General features: G+C 39.1%; 1 protein-coding gene across 1 annotated transcript; it reads left to right on the forward strand.

The window, feature by feature from the left end:
* Window positions 1-608: 608 nt before the first annotated feature.
* Window positions 609-19,771, forward strand: LOC106811196 (glycosylated lysosomal membrane protein A-like). Its single transcript, XM_014814747.1, has 8 exons — window positions 609-620; window positions 5,387-5,522; window positions 13,372-13,514; window positions 13,736-13,921; window positions 16,152-16,243; window positions 17,239-17,371; window positions 17,585-17,847; window positions 18,653-19,771. Exons 1-8 carry the CDS (start codon window positions 609-611, stop codon window positions 18,819-18,821), a joined length of 1,134 nt encoding a protein of 377 aa, XP_014670233.1. The 3' UTR covers window positions 18,822-19,771.
* The last annotated feature ends 305 nt before the right edge of the window (window positions 19,772-20,076 follow it).

Below are 20,076 nucleotides of genomic sequence, written 5' to 3' on the forward strand. Positions count from 1 at the left end.
ATAAGTAGGTCTCAGGGAGAGATAGTTATCCGCTAGATGGGCATTATTAGTGTGTTGTGCGGTATAGAAATCAGATTAACCCTAACCCTACCTAACCCTAACCACAACTAATTGGTGCGGTGCCGGGACAGGGACCGGTACCGTTAGTCTTGTGCCCTAACCTAATCCTAACCCCTAACCCTAATACTAACCCTAACCATAAACCTAACCCTAATGCTAAGCCCTAATTCTAAAATAAAACAAAATTAGCTAAAAACAATAAAATAAAATAAGAGACAGAATTAGCCAATCAGAGGCCGTCCTTAGCGGGTGCACTATCTTTTTTCTTAGACGTCTCCCAAATCCCACCTCTCGGCTTAGTTCAATCGATTGGTGTAATCGAGTAATCGAGTAATCGAGGTGTGAGAAGTACCAGTCTATCTCTCCTTGTGCAAATTTAATCGAAGTCGACCGAGGTCTGAGACGAGGTGAGCCCGAACGGTCATGAGTTGTCACGTGAGAAAGTTAATGATGGCGGCGGCGCACATTAGGAAGTGTTATGTGTACTTCACTGTGTCGTATATTTGTATTATTACATGTTAATGACGTCTTTTTAGATAATACTGCGCATGTCAAACGAGGTAAGATTAATACTACACACCTGGTATATATTACTCAAACAGTGTTAAATTGTCATATTGTGAAACTGCGTGTTGAAAGTTTTGACATAAAAATAGCTTAATCCTGGTAGTGGTAGTGGTACTGACTACTGTCACTGTGACAGGGCCTGTGGTAGTACTAGTGCGAGCCTAGCAGCAGATACTGTGCAGCACACTAATCAACAAACATTAATACATGCACCAGGCACTATAACCCCTACTCCAACTCAAGGGTCAAAGGTCAAGATGTGTATAATGGAGGGGGAATATTTCCCCCTTAACTTAAAGCGATTATTGCAGAGATTTTCCAGTGTTTTCACCACTGACACCTACCGTTATCTGCTTGAGTAAGCAGCAATTGTCTAGAGTAATAATAAAAATGTCTTAGAACCTTTGTATTTAACAAAGGCTGTTGCTCTGCGACCCGGTACCGTGCGATTATTTTTCTCTTGAAAGTCGACGACTGGTTACTGACGGTACTGACGCCTTGATTCGGTTGAGCTTGTTTTCTTTGCGATATTACATAGCACATCCAAAATTTTAATTTCAATATGTCTGGCAGCCAGCGCAAACGGTAGAGCGCTTCCGCCCCAAGTATGAAATGGCTCCACAGGGATCGAATCCCAATCTGTTTTTCCTAATTATTCCTGTTTTCTGTATTTTTCTATCTTTTATTCTGTTTAACATCTTTTTTTTTCCAATTAACGACAAATATCATACATTATTTATTATCACATTTTAATAATCAACATATTAATTTTTACAACAATTAAAAATTAAATTTCATTAATTTAACTGAGTTCAGGGTTTAAGGGTTAGGTTAGGTTTCTATGGGTTTAGGGTTAGGGTTAGGCGTTAGGGTTTAGCGGTTATCCGTACCTCATATCGTATAAAATCGTTATATATATTCTTACGTCACAAAACGAACGGTAGTATTATTCGCCATAGATGGCGCTGGCCGCATCACTACCGCTGAGTTGACAGAGAAAAAAATTCGCGACGGTACCGTCGCAGGAGCAACAGCCTTACCCAAACTGCCAGTTTCGAACTACTGGTTTCGAACTAGTTTCAGAAACATCTCGTTTTCTGTCATCTTGAACTAGCGGAAGTGTGGATTAGCTTGTTTGGCGCCACCGTTTATCTGCCATAGACAAAGCATGGCTCTCTCAAATCTTGCACTTGTTTTCAATTAGATCACCGAACACAAATACAAGTTTACCAATTCTGCCATTAGGCATTGTCGCCGACACGAAAAATGCATTGCTGTTACGATGTGTTCATTATCCAATTTTCTATGCTATAACTGCATAAATCTTTAGTATTTTTAATGTTGGTGTAATCATTGCAGTGATATTTTCGCTGTCAGGTGAGACTATATTCAGCTATATTTAGTTTTTCTGAGCAAAAAATCTCGCAATAGTCATTTTAAGGTATAGGAGGAAATACGGAATTGCCGGCACAAATCTTAAACGGCTCGACCTTAGCTCTAGTACTATAGCCTGGTACAGTTGCCGCTGGGCTATTATATAGCATCAGCCATTACGAATGCTCGGGGACCAACTTAGTCACGCTAATTTGCAGCTATAAAAACGTCTTGTGGTAGGCAATTAATTGCCTCTTATCCGAAGTGAATATGTCTTTTAGTTTATAACCGCTACTAAAATTTAAGCCTCTAACTATCGTCTGCAATGGTATACTTGCGCTATTTCTTTGTGAACGAACATTCGATTTGCGACTTCAAACGACCTTTCTGGCGGCGCTGCAGCAGCGCCAGTCAGCGGAACCACGTGTTCGAAATTCACGTCGGCCCGTCGGCCCGCCGCGACAGTTTCGATGCCGGGCCTACAGCTTCTTTTGATACAACAGGCCGCATGATCCTACAGCTATTTGATCACCGAAAATTCGCAAACACTGAGAAACTGTTACCTGTAGAAATCTGTTCATGCATATTAAACTTCCAGGGGTATCTTATTTGAAAAACTAATCCGTGATAAAACGTGACATACATGTAAACAATGCGGTTCGCCCACTGCAATCAACTTTAGTTGGCATTCAAAACGTGCGTGGGTATGTTCGGACGCCACAGGTTAGCACAGGTTCCTGCATCCAGTAGCAGCGTTGGCATACCAAAAATCGATAAGAAGTGGGTGGAGCTTACTTTTGGCCAGTTGTAGTGAACCCTACATTTGTGTTGGCAGGGTTTATTTAGTGCACGGGTCGTGCGCAGCACGCTCACTGTTCACGTGCGCGCTAGGTTGTGGGAGTAATTTTTCACATCCCCGCCGCATTTCACGTTTGGATGTTAACAATAAAGTATCACTGGTCGTTATTAACAAACGATCAGTATTACTGTTTATTAAAATAATTATTAAGAAGATTTTAGATAATATTATCATGTTGAATTATAGAGTACGCGAAGTGATGACGTCACGGGTGGCCATGACAACGAGCCTGCTGGTTTCTACACAATCATATGCTCTGGTTACATTAACTACCGTTGTCGTGTTTTGTAGCCCGATTGTAACCATCATTCTGAAGAGTCATTATTGCAGTTTTTATAGATTTCCAAGGATGAAGTGAAACAATCACAAAAAAATAAAATAATTAACAACAAAAAAATTTAAAAAAAAAATTTTTTTTTTTTAAAATTCATTAAAATATTGTAAGATCGACTTGCTACCGATGCTTTACCGCTGTCTGCAGCGGCACACACTCGTGTTTTACGTACCGCACAACATTTTCACGCAGTAAACCTTATGGCAGCAGTGCTTGTGTAGAACCAGCCCGTGCGTTGTCTTGCAACGTGACGTCACACTTCGGTACTCTATTACAGTAAATAATATAATAATTGTCTCAAGTTTTAACACACATGTCATTAATTAAGTCACTGGTAGCTGCAAAGCACGGCGTATTACTTTCTAGTCATGCAAACAGCAGTACAGCCTCGTCGCCACCACTCAGGTCTTTAACCGTGTCATATTGTTTTTAACGTTTGGAAAAACTATATACATTTATACAGGGGTGTAGCCTAAATAAAAGCTTCCCTACGTAAGCAGCTTGTATGTCTACAAAATACATTTACTTCGGACACACTCACACAGACGGAATTCCCCAGTGCCCATCCAAAATTTTACAGTAGGTAAATTTTACATTAATTTGGTTTTTTCCACCAAAAAAGTGTTGCTAGTTGTAAGGCTATTGGAGTACCTGAAATGGCTCTAGATTGCATCTCCAGAGCTTATAATTTTCAAAATGTTTCTGGCCCTCAGACTCATAGAAGTCCCCGATGTGTACCAGACTACCAGTCTGTCTCTCTGCTGTCAAAGTGGAAAGTCGTAGTTACCAAGGAGCTACATATAACAACGATGTGGCGTTTCCTTAATTGTGAGCCCCCGTCAACGAAGCGTAAACAGTCATCCGATGAGAGGAAGGAAAAACAGAGGGATTATGATTATGGACATTGATAATGACTAATAAACATAAGGAAGAACATGATATGCTGTTTTATTACTGTAATTTGCTCCAAAATTGGCGGGCCTACAGCTTTGCTGGCGGGCCTGCAGCTTTTAGAAGCTATAGGCCCTGCAGGCCTACAGCTTTTTTTGCTCAGTGGCAAACACTGGCGGGAACTATGTATTTCCGCACGTGGAGGGGTGGGCGGGTTGTGTTGGTTGTGGACAAAAACATTGTTGTTGTCAAGTAACAAATTAAGCGATCAAAAAAGATTGTAATATTAGTTTTGTCATGAAAGATGAACAAATTACTATTATTAATTTGTTACTTGACAACAACAATGTTTTTGTCCACAACCTGCTCACCCCTCCACGTGCGGAAATACATAGTTCCCGCTGACTGGCTGGAGTAAGTTGGTCCCGAGCATTCGTAATGGCTGATAGCTGGCTATAGCCCAGCGGCAACTGTACGCGGGATATAGTACAAGAGCTAGCTCGACCTATGCTCTTAATATTCGGTGTATAGTGTGATGGGCAGGAAACCCATCACCAGTGCGAAATTGGAGGTCACAGGTCAAAGGGCAGTGGGGGAAAGGTCAGATATCAGACATTTTCTGAGGACATGGCCTAATGGACAGAGTGAAAAACTTTTTTGTTTCAACACTGACCTACCATTTTTATCACTTTATTGAAAGGACCATGAAATGTTTTCTGTATTTTTCTATCTTTATCCATTTAACTATTTTTTTTCAAATTAATGCAAATATTTACATGATTTATTTACAACAATTTAATAACAACAAATAATTTTTACAACAATTAAATAATTTTTTTTTAATAGGGTTAGGGTTAGCGTCACAATGCACCATAAAACAGGAGTTTCAGGCACGCGATTTGTATCAACCAATGGGATTTGGGAGGTATGCAGAATGCAGAAGGTTGCTGAAATTATGTGTACGCAACTGCATATCTGCGCCTAACAAAGGTGTCACTACGCACGACTTAAATGTTACGTTTATAACCGTAGCAACAGACCTCAGATGAGCCCAGTCGATCTGCGGCTCTTGTTTTACATATATGCAGTTGTTCAACTCTCGTTCAACTGTGAAGTGTGATGTTGAGTTACAAGATTTTGCAGTGAATGGGTATATTGATCATGTGATGTTAGTCTGGCAGCCTAGTCAGGCTAGGTTTAAAACTGCTACATGTACTTATACTGTTACCAATACTTGTACTTATACTGTTACCTGTATTTGTACTTATACCCGTACTTATACTTGTTATGTTGTCTTATAGCTGCATATGGAGGTAAATCCAAATTGCACTGAGGACTTGTGCAGACTAGCAAATAATGACTCATCATATAACAACCTTGTGCATGTTAGAGCAGATGGGCAAGATGATAGCATCCACTATCTCTGGAGTTCAATAGGTATAATGTGGTTGAAGAATTATGGGGAGGATTAAATATGTCTACTTGTTTATGTACGAGCTTGGTGCCAGGAAATGATGGGCACTATATAACAACTACCGGTACTTATTTCGCTGGAAGGGACACGTTGAGATATGAAATTTCTGTAGTGAGATGAAGGAACAAAATAGTATCAGTTGAACCTTGCAGATTTTTTATATTATCACTACTCATAACTTGTAAATTTGAATGAACAACCTATCTACGCATAGGATAAGGATAGTGATCTTAATCTTGTTTTAAAGGTCATAACTAAAAAGGGAACAGAATGCTGAGTAAACAAATTTATATATTTCCACTTGTACAGCTTACTTTTAAATTAGCGGGTAAAAGCTAGGTAGCGGTGGTTGTTATATAGTACCCACCTCAGGAATCATCAGGCAACCCAATTCATTAGCTGTGCATTTTGAACATATATAAGCAGGGCATGAAATTAGCCAAAATGTGAACAGGCCTACCCAAAATTTTAAACAGGCCCTTAGACAAATTGAACAGGCCTTTACAAGTTTGAACAGGCCCTTAATTTTGTTCAATTTATTCCATTATTAATAAAAGTATTAGCTTTGTGTTTATTAGGCATACTTGTAGTATTTCAGTATTTCATTGATATCAGTGGAGTTCTACTTGTTTGACAGGAATTGCTGGAACATGATTTACTTCTTAGTAGTCACTAAGTAAAAACTAGCCAGGAAATTGGTAAATATTCTTCATATAAAGGCAAGATAGGCAAACATTTTGAATAGGCCAATTGGACTGATTATATGGGGGGGGGGGGATGCCCGCACAGGTACGTGCACACGCACGCACACACGCACGCATACACGCACGTGTACGTGCACACGAACGTACGAACGTGTACGTGCACACGCACGCACGCACGTGTACGTGCACACGAACGTACGAACGTGTACGTGCACACGCACGCACGCACGCACGCACGTGTAAGTTCACACGCACGCACGCACACACGCACGCATGCACGCACGTGTACGTGCACACGCACGCACATGTCACTACATAAACAGCGCTTTCTATCAGAACATGTGGTCATTCATCTGTAAATGTCAAGCAGCACGCTTCGCTTCTGCCAACCACAACACATAACAAATACACGTGACCTGATCTATGACGTCACGTGAACCATCGCTGACCAATGGAATCGGAATCATCGGAAACCAGATCAATGACCTGTGGAATCGGAATAAGTAGGTCTCAGGGGAGAGATAGTTATCCGCTAGATGGCGCATTATTAGTGTGTTGTGGGTATAGAAATCAGTTAACCCTAACCCTAACCCTAACCACAGACTAATGGTGCGGTGCCGGACAGACGGTCCGTTAGTCTGTGCCCTAACCCTAATCCTAACCCTAACCCTAATACTAACCCTAACCATAACCCTAACCCTAATCCTAACCCTAATTCTAAAATAAAACAAAATTAGCTAAAAACAATAAAAATAAATAAGAGACAAAATTAGCCAATCAGAGCCGTCCCTTAGCGGGTCACTATCTTTTTTTTAGACGTCTCCCAATCCCACCTCTCGGCTTAGTTAATCGATGGGTGTAATCGAGTAATCGAGTAATCGAGGTGTGAGAGAGTACCAGTCTATCTCTCCCTTGTGCAAAATTTAATCGAAGTCGACCGAGGTCTGAGACCGAGGTGAGCCGAACGGTCATGAGTTGTCACGTGAGAAAGTTAATGATGGCGGCGCACATTAGGAAGTGTTATGTGTACTTCACTGTGTGTATATTTGTATTATTACATGTTAATGACGTCTTGTTAGATAATACTGCGCATGTCAAACGCAAGGTAAGATAATACTACAACCTGGTATAATTACTCAACAGTGTTAAATTGGGTCATTTGTGAAACTGCGGTTGAGAAAGTTTTGACATAAAAATAGCTAATCCTGGCACTGGCAGCAAGATCAAGCCTGCACGTACAGCACACACGCGCGCCATTGACTATATATATACAACGTATATATATACGACGTTGTATATATATAGTCAATGGCGCGCGTGTGTGCTGTACGTGCGGGCTTGATCTTGCTGCCAGTGAATCCTGGTAGTGGTAGTGGTACTGACTACTGTCACTGTGGCAGGGCCTGTGGTAGTACTAGTGCGGCCTAGCAGCAGATACTGTGCAGCACACTAATCAACAAACATTAATACATGCACCAGGCACTATAACCCCCTACTCCAACTCAAGGGTCAAAGGTCAAGATGTGTAAATGGAGGGGGAATATTTCCCCCTTAACTTAAAGCGATTATTGCGAGAATTTTCCAGTGTTTTCACCACTTGACACCTACCGTTATTGCTTGAGTAACAGCAATTGTCTAGAGTAATAATAAAATGTCTTAGAACCTTTGTATTTACCAAAACCTGCCAGTTTCGAACTACTGGTTTCGAACTAGTTTCAGAAACATTCGTTTTCTGTCATCTTGAACTAGGCGGAAGTGTGGATTAGCTTGTGGCGCCAACCGCTTATCTGCATAGACGAAAGCATGGCTCTATCAAATCATGCACTTGTTTTCAATTAATCACCGACACACAATACAAGTTTACCAATTCTGCCATTAGGCCATTGTCGCGACACGATAAATGATGGCTTGCTGTTACGATGTGTTCATATCCAATTTTCTATGCTATAACTGCATAAAATCTTAGTATTTTTAATGTTGGTGTAATCATGCAGTGATATTTTCGCTGTCAGGTGAGACTATATTCAGCTATATTTAGTTTTTCTGAGCAAAAATCTCGCAATAGTCATTTTAAGGTATAGGAGGAAATACGGAATTGCGGCACAAATCTTAACGGCTCGACCTTAGCTCTAGTACTATAGCCTGCGTACAGTTGCCGCTGGGCTATTATATAGCATCAGCCATTACGAATGCTCGGGACCAACTTAGTCACGCTAATTTGCAGCTATAAAACGTCTGTGGTAGGCAATTAATGCCTCTTATCCGAAGTGAATATGTCTTTAGTTATAACCTCTACTAAAATTTAACCTCTAACTATCGCTTGCAATAGGTATACTTGCGCGGTATTCTTGTGAACGAACATTCGATTTGCGAACTTCAAACGACCATTTCTGGCGGCGCTGCAGCAGCGCCAGTCAGCGGGAACCAGTGTTCGAAATTCACGTCGGCCCGTGCGGCCCGCGCCGCGACAGTTTCGATGCCGGGCCTACAGCTTCTTGATACAACAGGCCCCAGTGATCCTACAGCTATTTGATCACAACGAAATTCGATAACACTGAGAAACTGTTACCTGTAGAAATCTGTTCATGCATATTAATTCCAGGGGTATTTATTTGAAAACTAATCCGTGATAAACCGTGACATACATTGTAAACAATGCGTTCGCGCCACTGCAATCAAACTTTAGTTGGCATTCAAGAAACGTGCGTGGGATTTCGGACGCACAGGTTAGCACAGGTTCCTGCATCCAGTAGCAGCGTTGGCATACCAAAAATCGATAAGAAGTGGGTGGAGCTTACTTTTGGCCAGTTGTAGTGAACCCCTACATTGTGTTGTTGCCAGGGTTTATTTACGTGCCGGGTCGTGCGCAGCACGCTCACTGTTCACGTGCGCTAGGTTGTGGAGTAATTTTCACATCCCCTCGCGCATTTCACGTTTGGATGTAAACAATAAAGTATCACTGGTCGTTATTACAAACGATCAGTATACTGTTTTATAAATAATATTAAGAAGATTTAGATAATATATCATGTTGAATTATAGAGTACCGAATGTGATGACGTCACGGTGGCCATGACAACGAGCCTGCTGGTTCTACACAATCATATGCTCTGGTAACATTAACTACGTGTCGTGTTTTGTACCCGATTGTAACCATCATTCTGAAGAGTCATTATTGCAGTTTTTATAGATTTCTAAGAGAGTGAGGAAGTGAACAATGGAAGTGAAAATCAACAAAAAAAATAAAATCAATTAACAAGCAAAAAAATTTAAAAAAAATTTTTTTTTTTTTAAAATTCATTAAAATATTGTAAGATCGACTTGCTACCGATGCTTTACCGCTGTCTGCAGCGCACACACTCGTGTTTTACGTACGCACAACATTTTCACGCAGTAAAACCTTATGGAGCCAGTGGCTTGTGTAGAACCAGCCCGTGCGTTGTCTTGCGACGTGACGCTCACACTTCGGTACGTCTATACAGTAAATAATAATAATTGTCTCAAGTTTTAACACACATGTCATAATTAAGGTCACTGTAGCTGCAAAGCACGGCGTATTACTTTCTAGTCATGCAAACAGCAGTACAGCCTCGTCGCACCACTCAGGTTTAAGCCGTGTCATATTGTTTTTAACGTTTGGAAAAACTATATACATTTATACAGGGTGTAGCTAAAATAAAAGCTTCCCTACGTAAGAGCTGTGTATGTCTACAAAATACATTTACTTCGGACACACTCAACACAGACGGAATTCCCCAGTGCCCATCAAAATTTTACAGTAGGGTAAATTTTACATAATTTTTGGTTTTTTCCACCAAAAAGTGTTGCTAGGTTTTAGTAAGCTATTGGAGTACCCTGAAATGGCTCTAGATTGGATCTCAGAGCTTATAATTTTCAAAAATGTTTCTGGCCCTCAGACTCCCATAGAAGTCCCCGATGTGTACCAGACTACCAGTCTGTCTGCTCTGCTGTCAAAGTGGAAAGTCTAGTTACCAAGGAGCTACATATAACAACGAGTGTGGGCGTTTCCTTAATTGTGAGCCCCCGTCAACGAAGGCGTAACAGTCATCCGATGAGAGGAAGGAAAAACAGAGGGATTATGATTATGGACATTGATAATGACTAATAAACATAAGAAGAACATGATATGCTGTTTTATTACTGTAATTTGCTCCAAAATTGGCGGGCATACCGCTTTGCTGCGGCGGGCCTTGCAGCTGTTTAGAAGCTATAGGCCACTCAGGCCTACAGCTTTTTATTGCTCAGTGGCCAAACACTTGGCGGGAACTATGTATTTCCGCACGTTGGAGGGGTGGTGCGGTCGTTGTGTTGGTTTGTGGACAAAAACATTGTTGTTGTTCAAGTTACAAATTAAGGCGATCACAAAAGATTGTAATATTAGTTTTGTCATGAAGATCAACAAATTTACCTATTATTAATTTTGTTACTTGAACAACAAACATGTTTATTGTCCACAACCTGCTCACCCCTCCACGTGCGGAAATACATAGTTCCGCTGTGACTGGCTGGAGTAAGTTGCGTCCCGAGCATTCTAATGGCATGATAGCTGGCGTATAGCCAGCGGCGAACCTGTACGCGGGATATAGTACAAGAGGCTAGCTGCGACCTAATGCTCTTAAATTCGAGTGTATAGTGTGGATTGGCGCAGGAAACGCCATGCACTTAAGTGCGAAATTGGAGGTCACAGGATCAAAGGGCAGTGGGGGAAAGGTCAGATATCAAGACATTTTTCTGAGGACTATGGGCTAATGGACAGAGTTGAAAAACTTTTTGTTTCAACACTGACCTACGCAATTTTTAATCATTTATTGAAAGGACCATGAAATGTTTTCTTGTATTTTCTATGCTATTATCCATGTTAACTTATTTTTTTTCAACCATTAATGCAAATATTTACATGATTTATTTACAACAATTTAATAAAGCAACCAAATAATTTTTAGCAAACAATTAAAATAATTTTTTAATAGGTTCAGGGTTAGCGTCACAATTGCAGCCCATAAAAAAACAGGAGTTTTCGAGGCCACGGCGATTTGTCTCAAACCAATGGGATTTGGGAGGTATTGCAGATGCAGAAAGGTTGCTGAAATTATTGGTGTACGCAACTGCATGATCTGCGCTAACAAAGGTGTCACTACGCACGAACTTAAAGTGTTACGTTATAACACGTAGGCAACAGACCTACAGATGAGGCCCAGTCGATCTGCGCGCTCTTGTTTTAGCATATATGCAGTTGTTGTTCAACTTCTCGTTCACTGTTAGAAGTGTGATGCTTTGAGTTTACAAGATTTGTTGCAGTGAATGGGTATATTGATCATGTGATGTTAGTCTGGCCAGCCTAGTCAGGCTAGGCTTAAAAGCTGCTACAATGATACTATATACTGTTACAATACTTGTAGCTTATACTGTTACTGTATTTGTACTTTACCCGTACTTATACTTGGTTATGTTGTCTTTATAGGCTGCAACTATGGAGGTAAATCCAAATTGCACTGCAAGACATTGTGCAGACTTAGAGAAATAATGACTCATCATATTAACAACTTGTGCATGTTAGACAGATGGGCAGATGATAGCATCCAACTATCTCTGGAGTTCAATAGGTATAATGTGGTTGAAGAATTATGGGGGGATTAAATATGTCTACTTGTTTATGTACGAGCTTGGTGCCAGGAAATGATGGGCGCACTATATAACAACTACGGTACTTATTTCGCTGGAAGGGACACGTTGAGATATGAAATTTCTACGTAGTGAGATGAAGGAACAAACATAGTATCAGTTGAACCTTGCAGAATTTTTTATATTATCACTACTCATAACTTGTAATATTTGACATGAACAACCTATCTACGCATAGGATAAGGATAGTGATCTTAATCTTGTTTATAAGGTCATAACTGAAAAAGGGAACAGAATGCTGAGTAAACAAATTTATATATTTCCCACTTGTACAGCTTACTTTTAAATTAGCGGGTAAAAGCTACGGTAGCGGTGGTTGTTATATGTACCCACCTCAGGAATCATCAGGCAACCCAATTCATTAGCTGTGCATTTTGAACATATATAAGCAGGGCATGAAATTTAGCCAAAATGTGAACAGGCCTACCCAAAATTTTAAACAGGCCCTTAGACAATTGAACAGGCCTTTACAAGTTTGAACAGGCCCTTATTTTGTTTGCAATTTATTTCCATTATTAATAAAGAGTATTAGCTTTTGTGTTTATTAGGCATACTTGTAGTATTTCAGTATTTCATTGATTCAGTGAGTTCTACTTGTTTGACAGGAATTGCTGGAACATGATTTACTCTTCTAGTAGTCACTAAGTAAAAACTAGCCAGGAAATTGGTATAATATTCTTCATATAAGGCAAGATAGGCAAACATTTTGAATAGGCCAATTGGACTGATTATATGGGGGGGGGGTGAACAAGCGGTTTAGGGGGTTGAACCAGCGGCCACCGGCAAAATAGCGCCAATTTCGCGCTGTGTTAGCATTTACTATAACTTGCGTATTGTCTGGTTGCTGACAAAATCTATGTGTGGTTACCGTTACATGCCGGAAAAAAATAGGGTAGGTAAGTAGGGAAAACATTTTATTTTCTTGAAATATTTTATTTACGAACCATGTCCGAAGGATGTGCGTTGTGCCTTTTGAAGCAGAAACTGGCCAATTCATATTTTATTTTATTTTTGACTTTAAAGAAAATTGACAATAAAATGTTTAAGGTCGCTAATAAATAGGGTCGGTCGGGAAACCGTAACCACACCTATATTTTGTTTTGGCCTTACTGCAAAATATTTTAATTGCCACTTAGAATTTACTAGCCGTCACTGTTTTCAATGTCATAAAATCCTTCATGGAACTGATTCAAGGCGTATCTTAAATCATAATATTTTATACAAGGTAACTATAACCTCAAAAATACAATTTTCGTGGAGTTGGGGTAGCTTTAAGATATGATAATGTCATAATTCATAAAAGACGTTCAGACTGGCAGCTAATTATGATGATGATTTTGTTGTTGTTGTTGTTGTTTTACTAGTTTTCAAAAACTTCAGTTTTGTTATGATTTTGCTATTACAGGTGCACCAACATTTCTAGTTGTTAGGACTGAATTGAGTTCACAGCTACAAATAGACTGGACAGCGTTACTTTCAAATGAATCGGCTAATTCTATAACATTTTCTTCTCCTCCTTTGTTTGCGTTTGCTGTAACGTTTACATATGTAAGTATAATATACTAGCATGAGATATGATAAAAATAGTAAATCAGAATTAATATCTTTATATCATACAACTGTAATTTTTGATACAATTGTTTTTATATATACAGATGTTGGTGACATATATTTACAATGGTTAGCTAAACAAAAAAGGTATAAACAGTAAATTATGTTTAATGTAATGTAACACTGAGTTTTGCAATAAATATTGTTCTATTTTATAGTTGTGGGAGTATAATGATCCCAAGGACACTGGAAACATACATACAGCTCGGAGCAACATTTCGTACTACCGGCTAGAATCATTAAGTTGGAATGATTTCAATTTCAATGCAGATTACAACAAATCAATGGGTAGTTTCTCATTGCTCAACCACCTAGGTGCAAATAACGGATCATTACAGTTTCTGGTGAGTGAACTACTTATAAATGTCAAAGAATAGATGACAAAACGTTTATATGTTCTCCTTTATGCACATTAATTCTGGATTTTATGGTAAAGGCAGACCTGCCAACCCTTACGATTTTTCCATATTCCTTACGAATTTCATTATGTTTCTACGAATGTACGATCAAACTGAAAAACTTACGATTGTTTACAACTTGTGAAAATTAATGTTTTTTACATTGTGAGCCGAGAAATATCTGGCGATTGTGGGTGCAGCCATATTGGATCACGCGTTCACGTTGTTCTCGCGTGATCTAGAGTTAGTCCCAGCATTCATTGCGCGCATAACATACAAAGAAAATGGCTTCCTGCTGCAATAAAAGAAAAGCCTTACTATTTTCATGAATCACAGGTTGGCAGGCCTGTAAAGGCTGTCCAGTGTTAGTTAGGGATTTATCAACACCATACTCCAAATCAATACAACAACAACAACAACAATTTCAAACATTCTTCCTGACCATTCTCATATTTTTGATGACCATTACAGGGTGCGAAATTAACGCGAGTCCGGAGTCAAATACTCTCTGATTTACTGTCGACTCCCTGATTTGACATATGCAGGAGTCCGTGTGACTCCCTGAAAATTCTGCTATACTAACTAGTTCGTTCCAGAGCACGGCCTCGTGGAATTACCGTATTTTTTAGCAAAGAAAATTTGGCAGACGTGCAACCGCATAAACCTTCAAAATAAGCACATGCGTTATTGTTAATATCTTTAGTTTTGAACTTCAGACTGCGGACTCCCTCATTTTGCTGCAGACTCCCTTTTTTTGAGGGCAGGGAGTCCAACAGACTCCCTTGTTCAAAAGTTAATTTCTACCTGTGCCATTATAAAACTTTCTAGTATTACTTGCATAACAGCAAGTGTCTGCAGTAACTCTAGCATGTCTTAGAACACTCGTACATTATCACTTTCACCGAAATCTGCAACGACTGAAATTTGTTGAATTCTTGTTGGCGTGGCTACACGATGATGCCACCTGTTTCTCGTGAGAGCGTGTTCCTGGACTTTTTTAATTGTAACTTAGTTAATGTTAGTAAAGATGCTGTACCAGTCTATAATAAGTATATCACTCAATAATATGAACTTTTGTCTGGAGGTTGCCAATTTTAAGGGAATTGTGACAGAAAAGAATATGGCAGAGATGCCAACCACTACGATTTATCGTAGTATTTTATACGAATTTTTATTCTTTTTGCACCACTACGACCAGTTTGTATCAAACTACGAATTTCACTGTGATCGGAATTTTTTTTTTTTTGTCAATTTATTGTCATTTTTGACCCCCAGAATGCAGGAAATTGCATCTCAGAATCAAACATTTTTCCGGGGGCATGCCGGACTCTCCTAGCAAACTCGGGTCACTACGTGACCCTCGAACTACTAATTTGATGGCCAGAAACGACAGATTGCTTCAAATATGTGTTGGCATCTCTGATATGGCTGCATTAGTTGCTGTTTTATATACCATTACAGCACAGACTCATGTCATGATAATCTATATTTTGGAGAAGCCAGTAACATGTTTGCTATGATATGGGACTATATTTCAATATATTTTTCCCGATTGTGCATTTATTTAAGAGATAAATCCTTTAATTGTAAATGTGTTTAAAATATCTACTAAGAAATCCTATTGTTTATATCAGTGTAAAACCGAATATTGCTATAATGTATTTAACTGATGTAACATGAGTTTTGCACGTGTTACATGAATTAGTCAGCGAGGCTAGACTAGGGTTGTTGTTGTAGTAATAGTCTGGGTAGACGGAACGTCAGCGCATCTTGTTGTGGCTGCATTGATGTTACAGGGAATTGGATAAGCGGGTTTAGGTTAGGCAGTTTTGAGGTTCAATGTGGAATGGGGGTAGGAGGCGGTCTGGGAGAACGGGTACATGTGCGTGCAGGATGTTTGTAGGAGTTTTGGGGGGATATATATGACAGAGATGTAAGAGTCAGGAGATTCTGGTTCTGGTCGCGAGAGTACGCGCACGCGCGACCGCGCATGTGCGCGGGTCTTTGTCTGTGTGCAAGGAGATGTGATGTGTGTAAGATATTAAAGGTTATACAGTTTACCACACAAGTTTTGGATTTGGATCTAATTCATCATGTCTACATGAACTCTCATTTCAACGTTACACTGGACTAATAAAATGGCTAAATAATTGGTTATTTTTTTACATATTTCTAGCTGGAGGCATATGGTACTGACAGCAGGTCTGAAGCTTTGCCTCATCTTCTATACACAAGTGACAGTATGCAGTGTCAGTTGAAACTGGACAGGTAATATATATATATATATATATATATATCAGAAGTAGATAATAGAGAAGGAGTGTGACTTAAAATACACAAGGGAAATTCGTCATTTACTAGCCGTAGAATACCTACGATTTACTACGCGTAACTCAACCAACTTGAGCTCAAATCGTACACAGTACATTCGCCTAGCATCGTGCGAAATCGTTTCCTTGTATACACCCACAATCCGGAGATACAGACCTTGAAACAATAGGCAGCTACTAACGACTCTTGCGCACTCTTGTGCCCTTGGCGATGCGGTGTGCTCGCTGGGAGATTGGACATCGACGCAACACTTGGCGAGCTAATCTTTGACCTATTTACAGCTGGTATGCCCCCCACGCACGCACGCCCACCACAATCAGCAGCAGCTCCAGCTCCAATCTCCCAGCGAGCCACACCACATTGCCGAGGGCACAAGAGTGCACAAGAGTCGTTAGTAGCTGCCTATTGTTTCAAGTTAGGCGGGTTATGGATTCGTTTTGCTGGCAACAGAATGGAGAATCGTGTCGTACGTTTTAGTCTGTATCTCCGGATTGCGGGTGTATACGAGGAAACGATTTCCCACTATGGTAGGCGAATGTACTGTGTACGATTTGAGCTCAAGTTGGTTGAGTTACGCGTAGTAAATCGTAGGTATTCTAAGGCTAGTAAATGACGAATTTCCCTTGTTTATTGAAGTCACACTCCTTCCCTATTATCTACTTCTGATATATATATATATATAGTTATATACAGGGTTTGATTTTAAGGGCAACCAGCAGTAGTTTTGCGGCCCACAAGGGTAAGTTTGCTGCTTGCTTTCGATGTCTGCAGCAAATTCTTGCTGCCAAGAAATTCCTAATACTTCGGTTAAGCATAGGTGAATATAATTTGAATGAACGAATCTGGGAAATTCTTGTTTCTGTTGTGTTTGTTACAAAATCACGATATTGCTACAAGTTCATACTATTTAGTTATGATTGTTTATATTTTAGTTTTCCAACAAAGTACCGTGCAAGTCGGTTTGCACTGGAGATGTTGATGGTGAAAGTGAAAGAGCCAAATGAATACATGACACTGGAAGAGCATCAAAGTATAGATGACGAATACACACCGGGTATATTTAAGGTATCATCTATTAACTCTACTATTGAACATTGTTTGTCTTGTCACTATTTCTACATGTTTCATATCAATCAATCTTACAACAATCATTGTATGAAATCATGTTCATAAATCCACATATATTTATTGTTCAATTAAAAGACAATAATACGGTTGATTATGGACATTGAAATACTGTGTCTTGTTAAAACTTTGCTAATTATGCTCTCTTTTCAGGCAATTCACTATTCGAGTGGAGGGCAGAATAACAGTGGCTACATGTCTTGGAAGCCAGTGTGTTATGCCGGTCCTCATCACACGCTGGAGGAAGACCGGCTTGTTCAGACGTATAACCTGCAGCAGGGAGTGGTGCGGATTCCCATTAACAGCATAGCACATGCATACTTTGGCTCAGATTTGATGCTTGAAGCAACAACATTGAACATCTCATTCGGCATGCAGGGAGATGGCTTTTTTCACTCTACAAAGTATCTCGACTGGTATGAGCTTTAAATAGCTTGTTAGAGCTCACCGATCTTTTAGCCGCATATAAATGTTGGTTCTTTTCTTATTTGAGATGGCATGTGTATTTCTGTTTGCAGACATGTCAACCATTACAGTTTCAGCATAACATTTGTTTATTGGATCTCTGTAGGCTATTACACTGTGGCAATCACAAGTTATGCATTCTATATTCTTTTGATGGCTGCTCTAGAATCCAGCATGTAATTGAGCTGTGTATAACAGTGTATATGAATACAGTTATGTGTATTTGCTAATTAGTCTTGTATGAGTGATGTCCACAGTTCCACAGTTTATGTACAGACATGCACTACTGGTCGCTGTGTTCATGTTAGTATAGCTAAAGTGATCAATGCATTTTCCAAACAAGTGGGTCCATTTTTTCCACCCTGTCAAATGCACTTTGTGGATGGGCATGCATACTCAATGAGTCATAGGCTGCTTTGTTCTCAAGAGGGAAACATAGCTGAGTAAAAGTGCCAACGTCCCGGCCCTTGGAAAAACCTTAAATATCTTAGTTGTATAAATGGTGTGCTTAAGTACTATCACTTAGTGCAGAGCCAAATTCTTGGATGCACCAATTACTTTAAAACCCTTGAATGTGATTCATAGAATTCAGTCAAACATTAGAAGCTTGCTACTTCAATTCGTCCCGGCAGTAACACATTTTCATTAGCTAATGCCTTGTAAGATACTTAGAAGTTGCCATGTATCTGTGAGTGCAGGGCTAATGATGAACCTTCAAGCAGTTTGCATTGCCAGCCAATTTTTTTTCTTTTGCAGGAATGCTGTAATAGGCTATGGCCTTCCTCCACGTGACCAACTGTCGATGCTAGTCATTGCTGTGATAACGACTGGGGTCGGCCTGCCATCTGCACTCTTCCTTCTCGGTGGTATTTATGTTGGCTGTAAAAGAGTGACGAAAAAACAGACATATCCTGCAATCGACTGAACGCATTCACTTACGGATAGGCTGCAGGGATCTTCTAATCTATGTGTAAATAGCTTGTAATAAGTAAATTGGTTATGTCTAGCTCACACCAGTAAGTTTCATTACTAAGCTGGAATAAATCAGTTGCTAGCCGAAAGCACCTTGTCACCTTAAATGAATCTTTAGGAAAAAATGAAATTATTGCCGAAATTAAAAATTTGAGTGTCAACATAGTTTCACTTGTGTTCTCCTGCCAGTATTCTGACTTGTACTATAAACATATTTACAAAATATGTAAACACATTTATGTACATATGTCAGAAGTAAATGGTCTCAATGAGTTAAGTAAGTTTGTGATTTTTATACTTCTGATATGTATACGTACGTACGTATGCATACGTATACATAGGTATACGTATCAACAGTGAGTGAAAACAAATAGTTTTCATTCATTCCTGATATGTATGTATAATTATGTATGCACATGGCAAATGTGTCAGACATGCAATAATAATTATTGTTCATTATTAGTTAATAAAGAAGATGTACACATGATACATCAAGTTACAATAACGTGCAGAGTAAATAGATTTAAGAAGTGAAGGATCTGAATTTAGATTGAATTTCTATTGCAGAACGATTATTGGAACTGCTATTATTTCACTCAACAAGTATATAAATCAATATGGCTGTTTAGATATTGCTCAATGAGTATAGAGTGTGTTTGTAATCAATTTATATGAATTCCATTGCTGTGATTATTGTGTAATTTTGATCTAATTTCTGTGAATACTTAATTGTGTGTGAAATATGTATTTGTTTGCCTAAACATTTTTCAACATCAGTGTATTGTGTTATGTATATGCAAGGGTTAAAGTATGAGGACGTATAAAAAAAAAGATGCAAAAGTAAATTTGTATATTGGTAAAATAAATTATAGTAATACGTATTTTGATTTGAACCCTGAAAAATTGTCTTCTGCCTATCTGAATATATAAATTCTCTAATTAATGCTGTATACAAAATGCATCACAAATTAGGTGTGTTACTGTTTATAGCATGACGTTTATTTATTCGATTGATCTTATAGGTAAGTGCTGCAAATGTTTATAAAAAATAGAACCGGGTAAACAAAATTAATTAAAATTCATTTAATTTTATTAAATTCGATCCAAATAGAGTAAACAAATGAAAATTAATACTGAAAGAACGTCATCTAACAAAAATTCGTTAGTGATTAAACTATGTACATTCATTGATCATCAATAATTTGATG

This window comes from Priapulus caudatus, unplaced genomic scaffold (assembly GCF_000485595.1).
Source record: "Priapulus caudatus unplaced genomic scaffold, Priapulus_caudatus-5.0.1 Scaffold513, whole genome shotgun sequence".
Classification (NCBI taxonomy): Eukaryota; Metazoa; Priapulida; class Priapulimorpha; order Priapulimorphida; family Priapulidae; genus Priapulus; species Priapulus caudatus.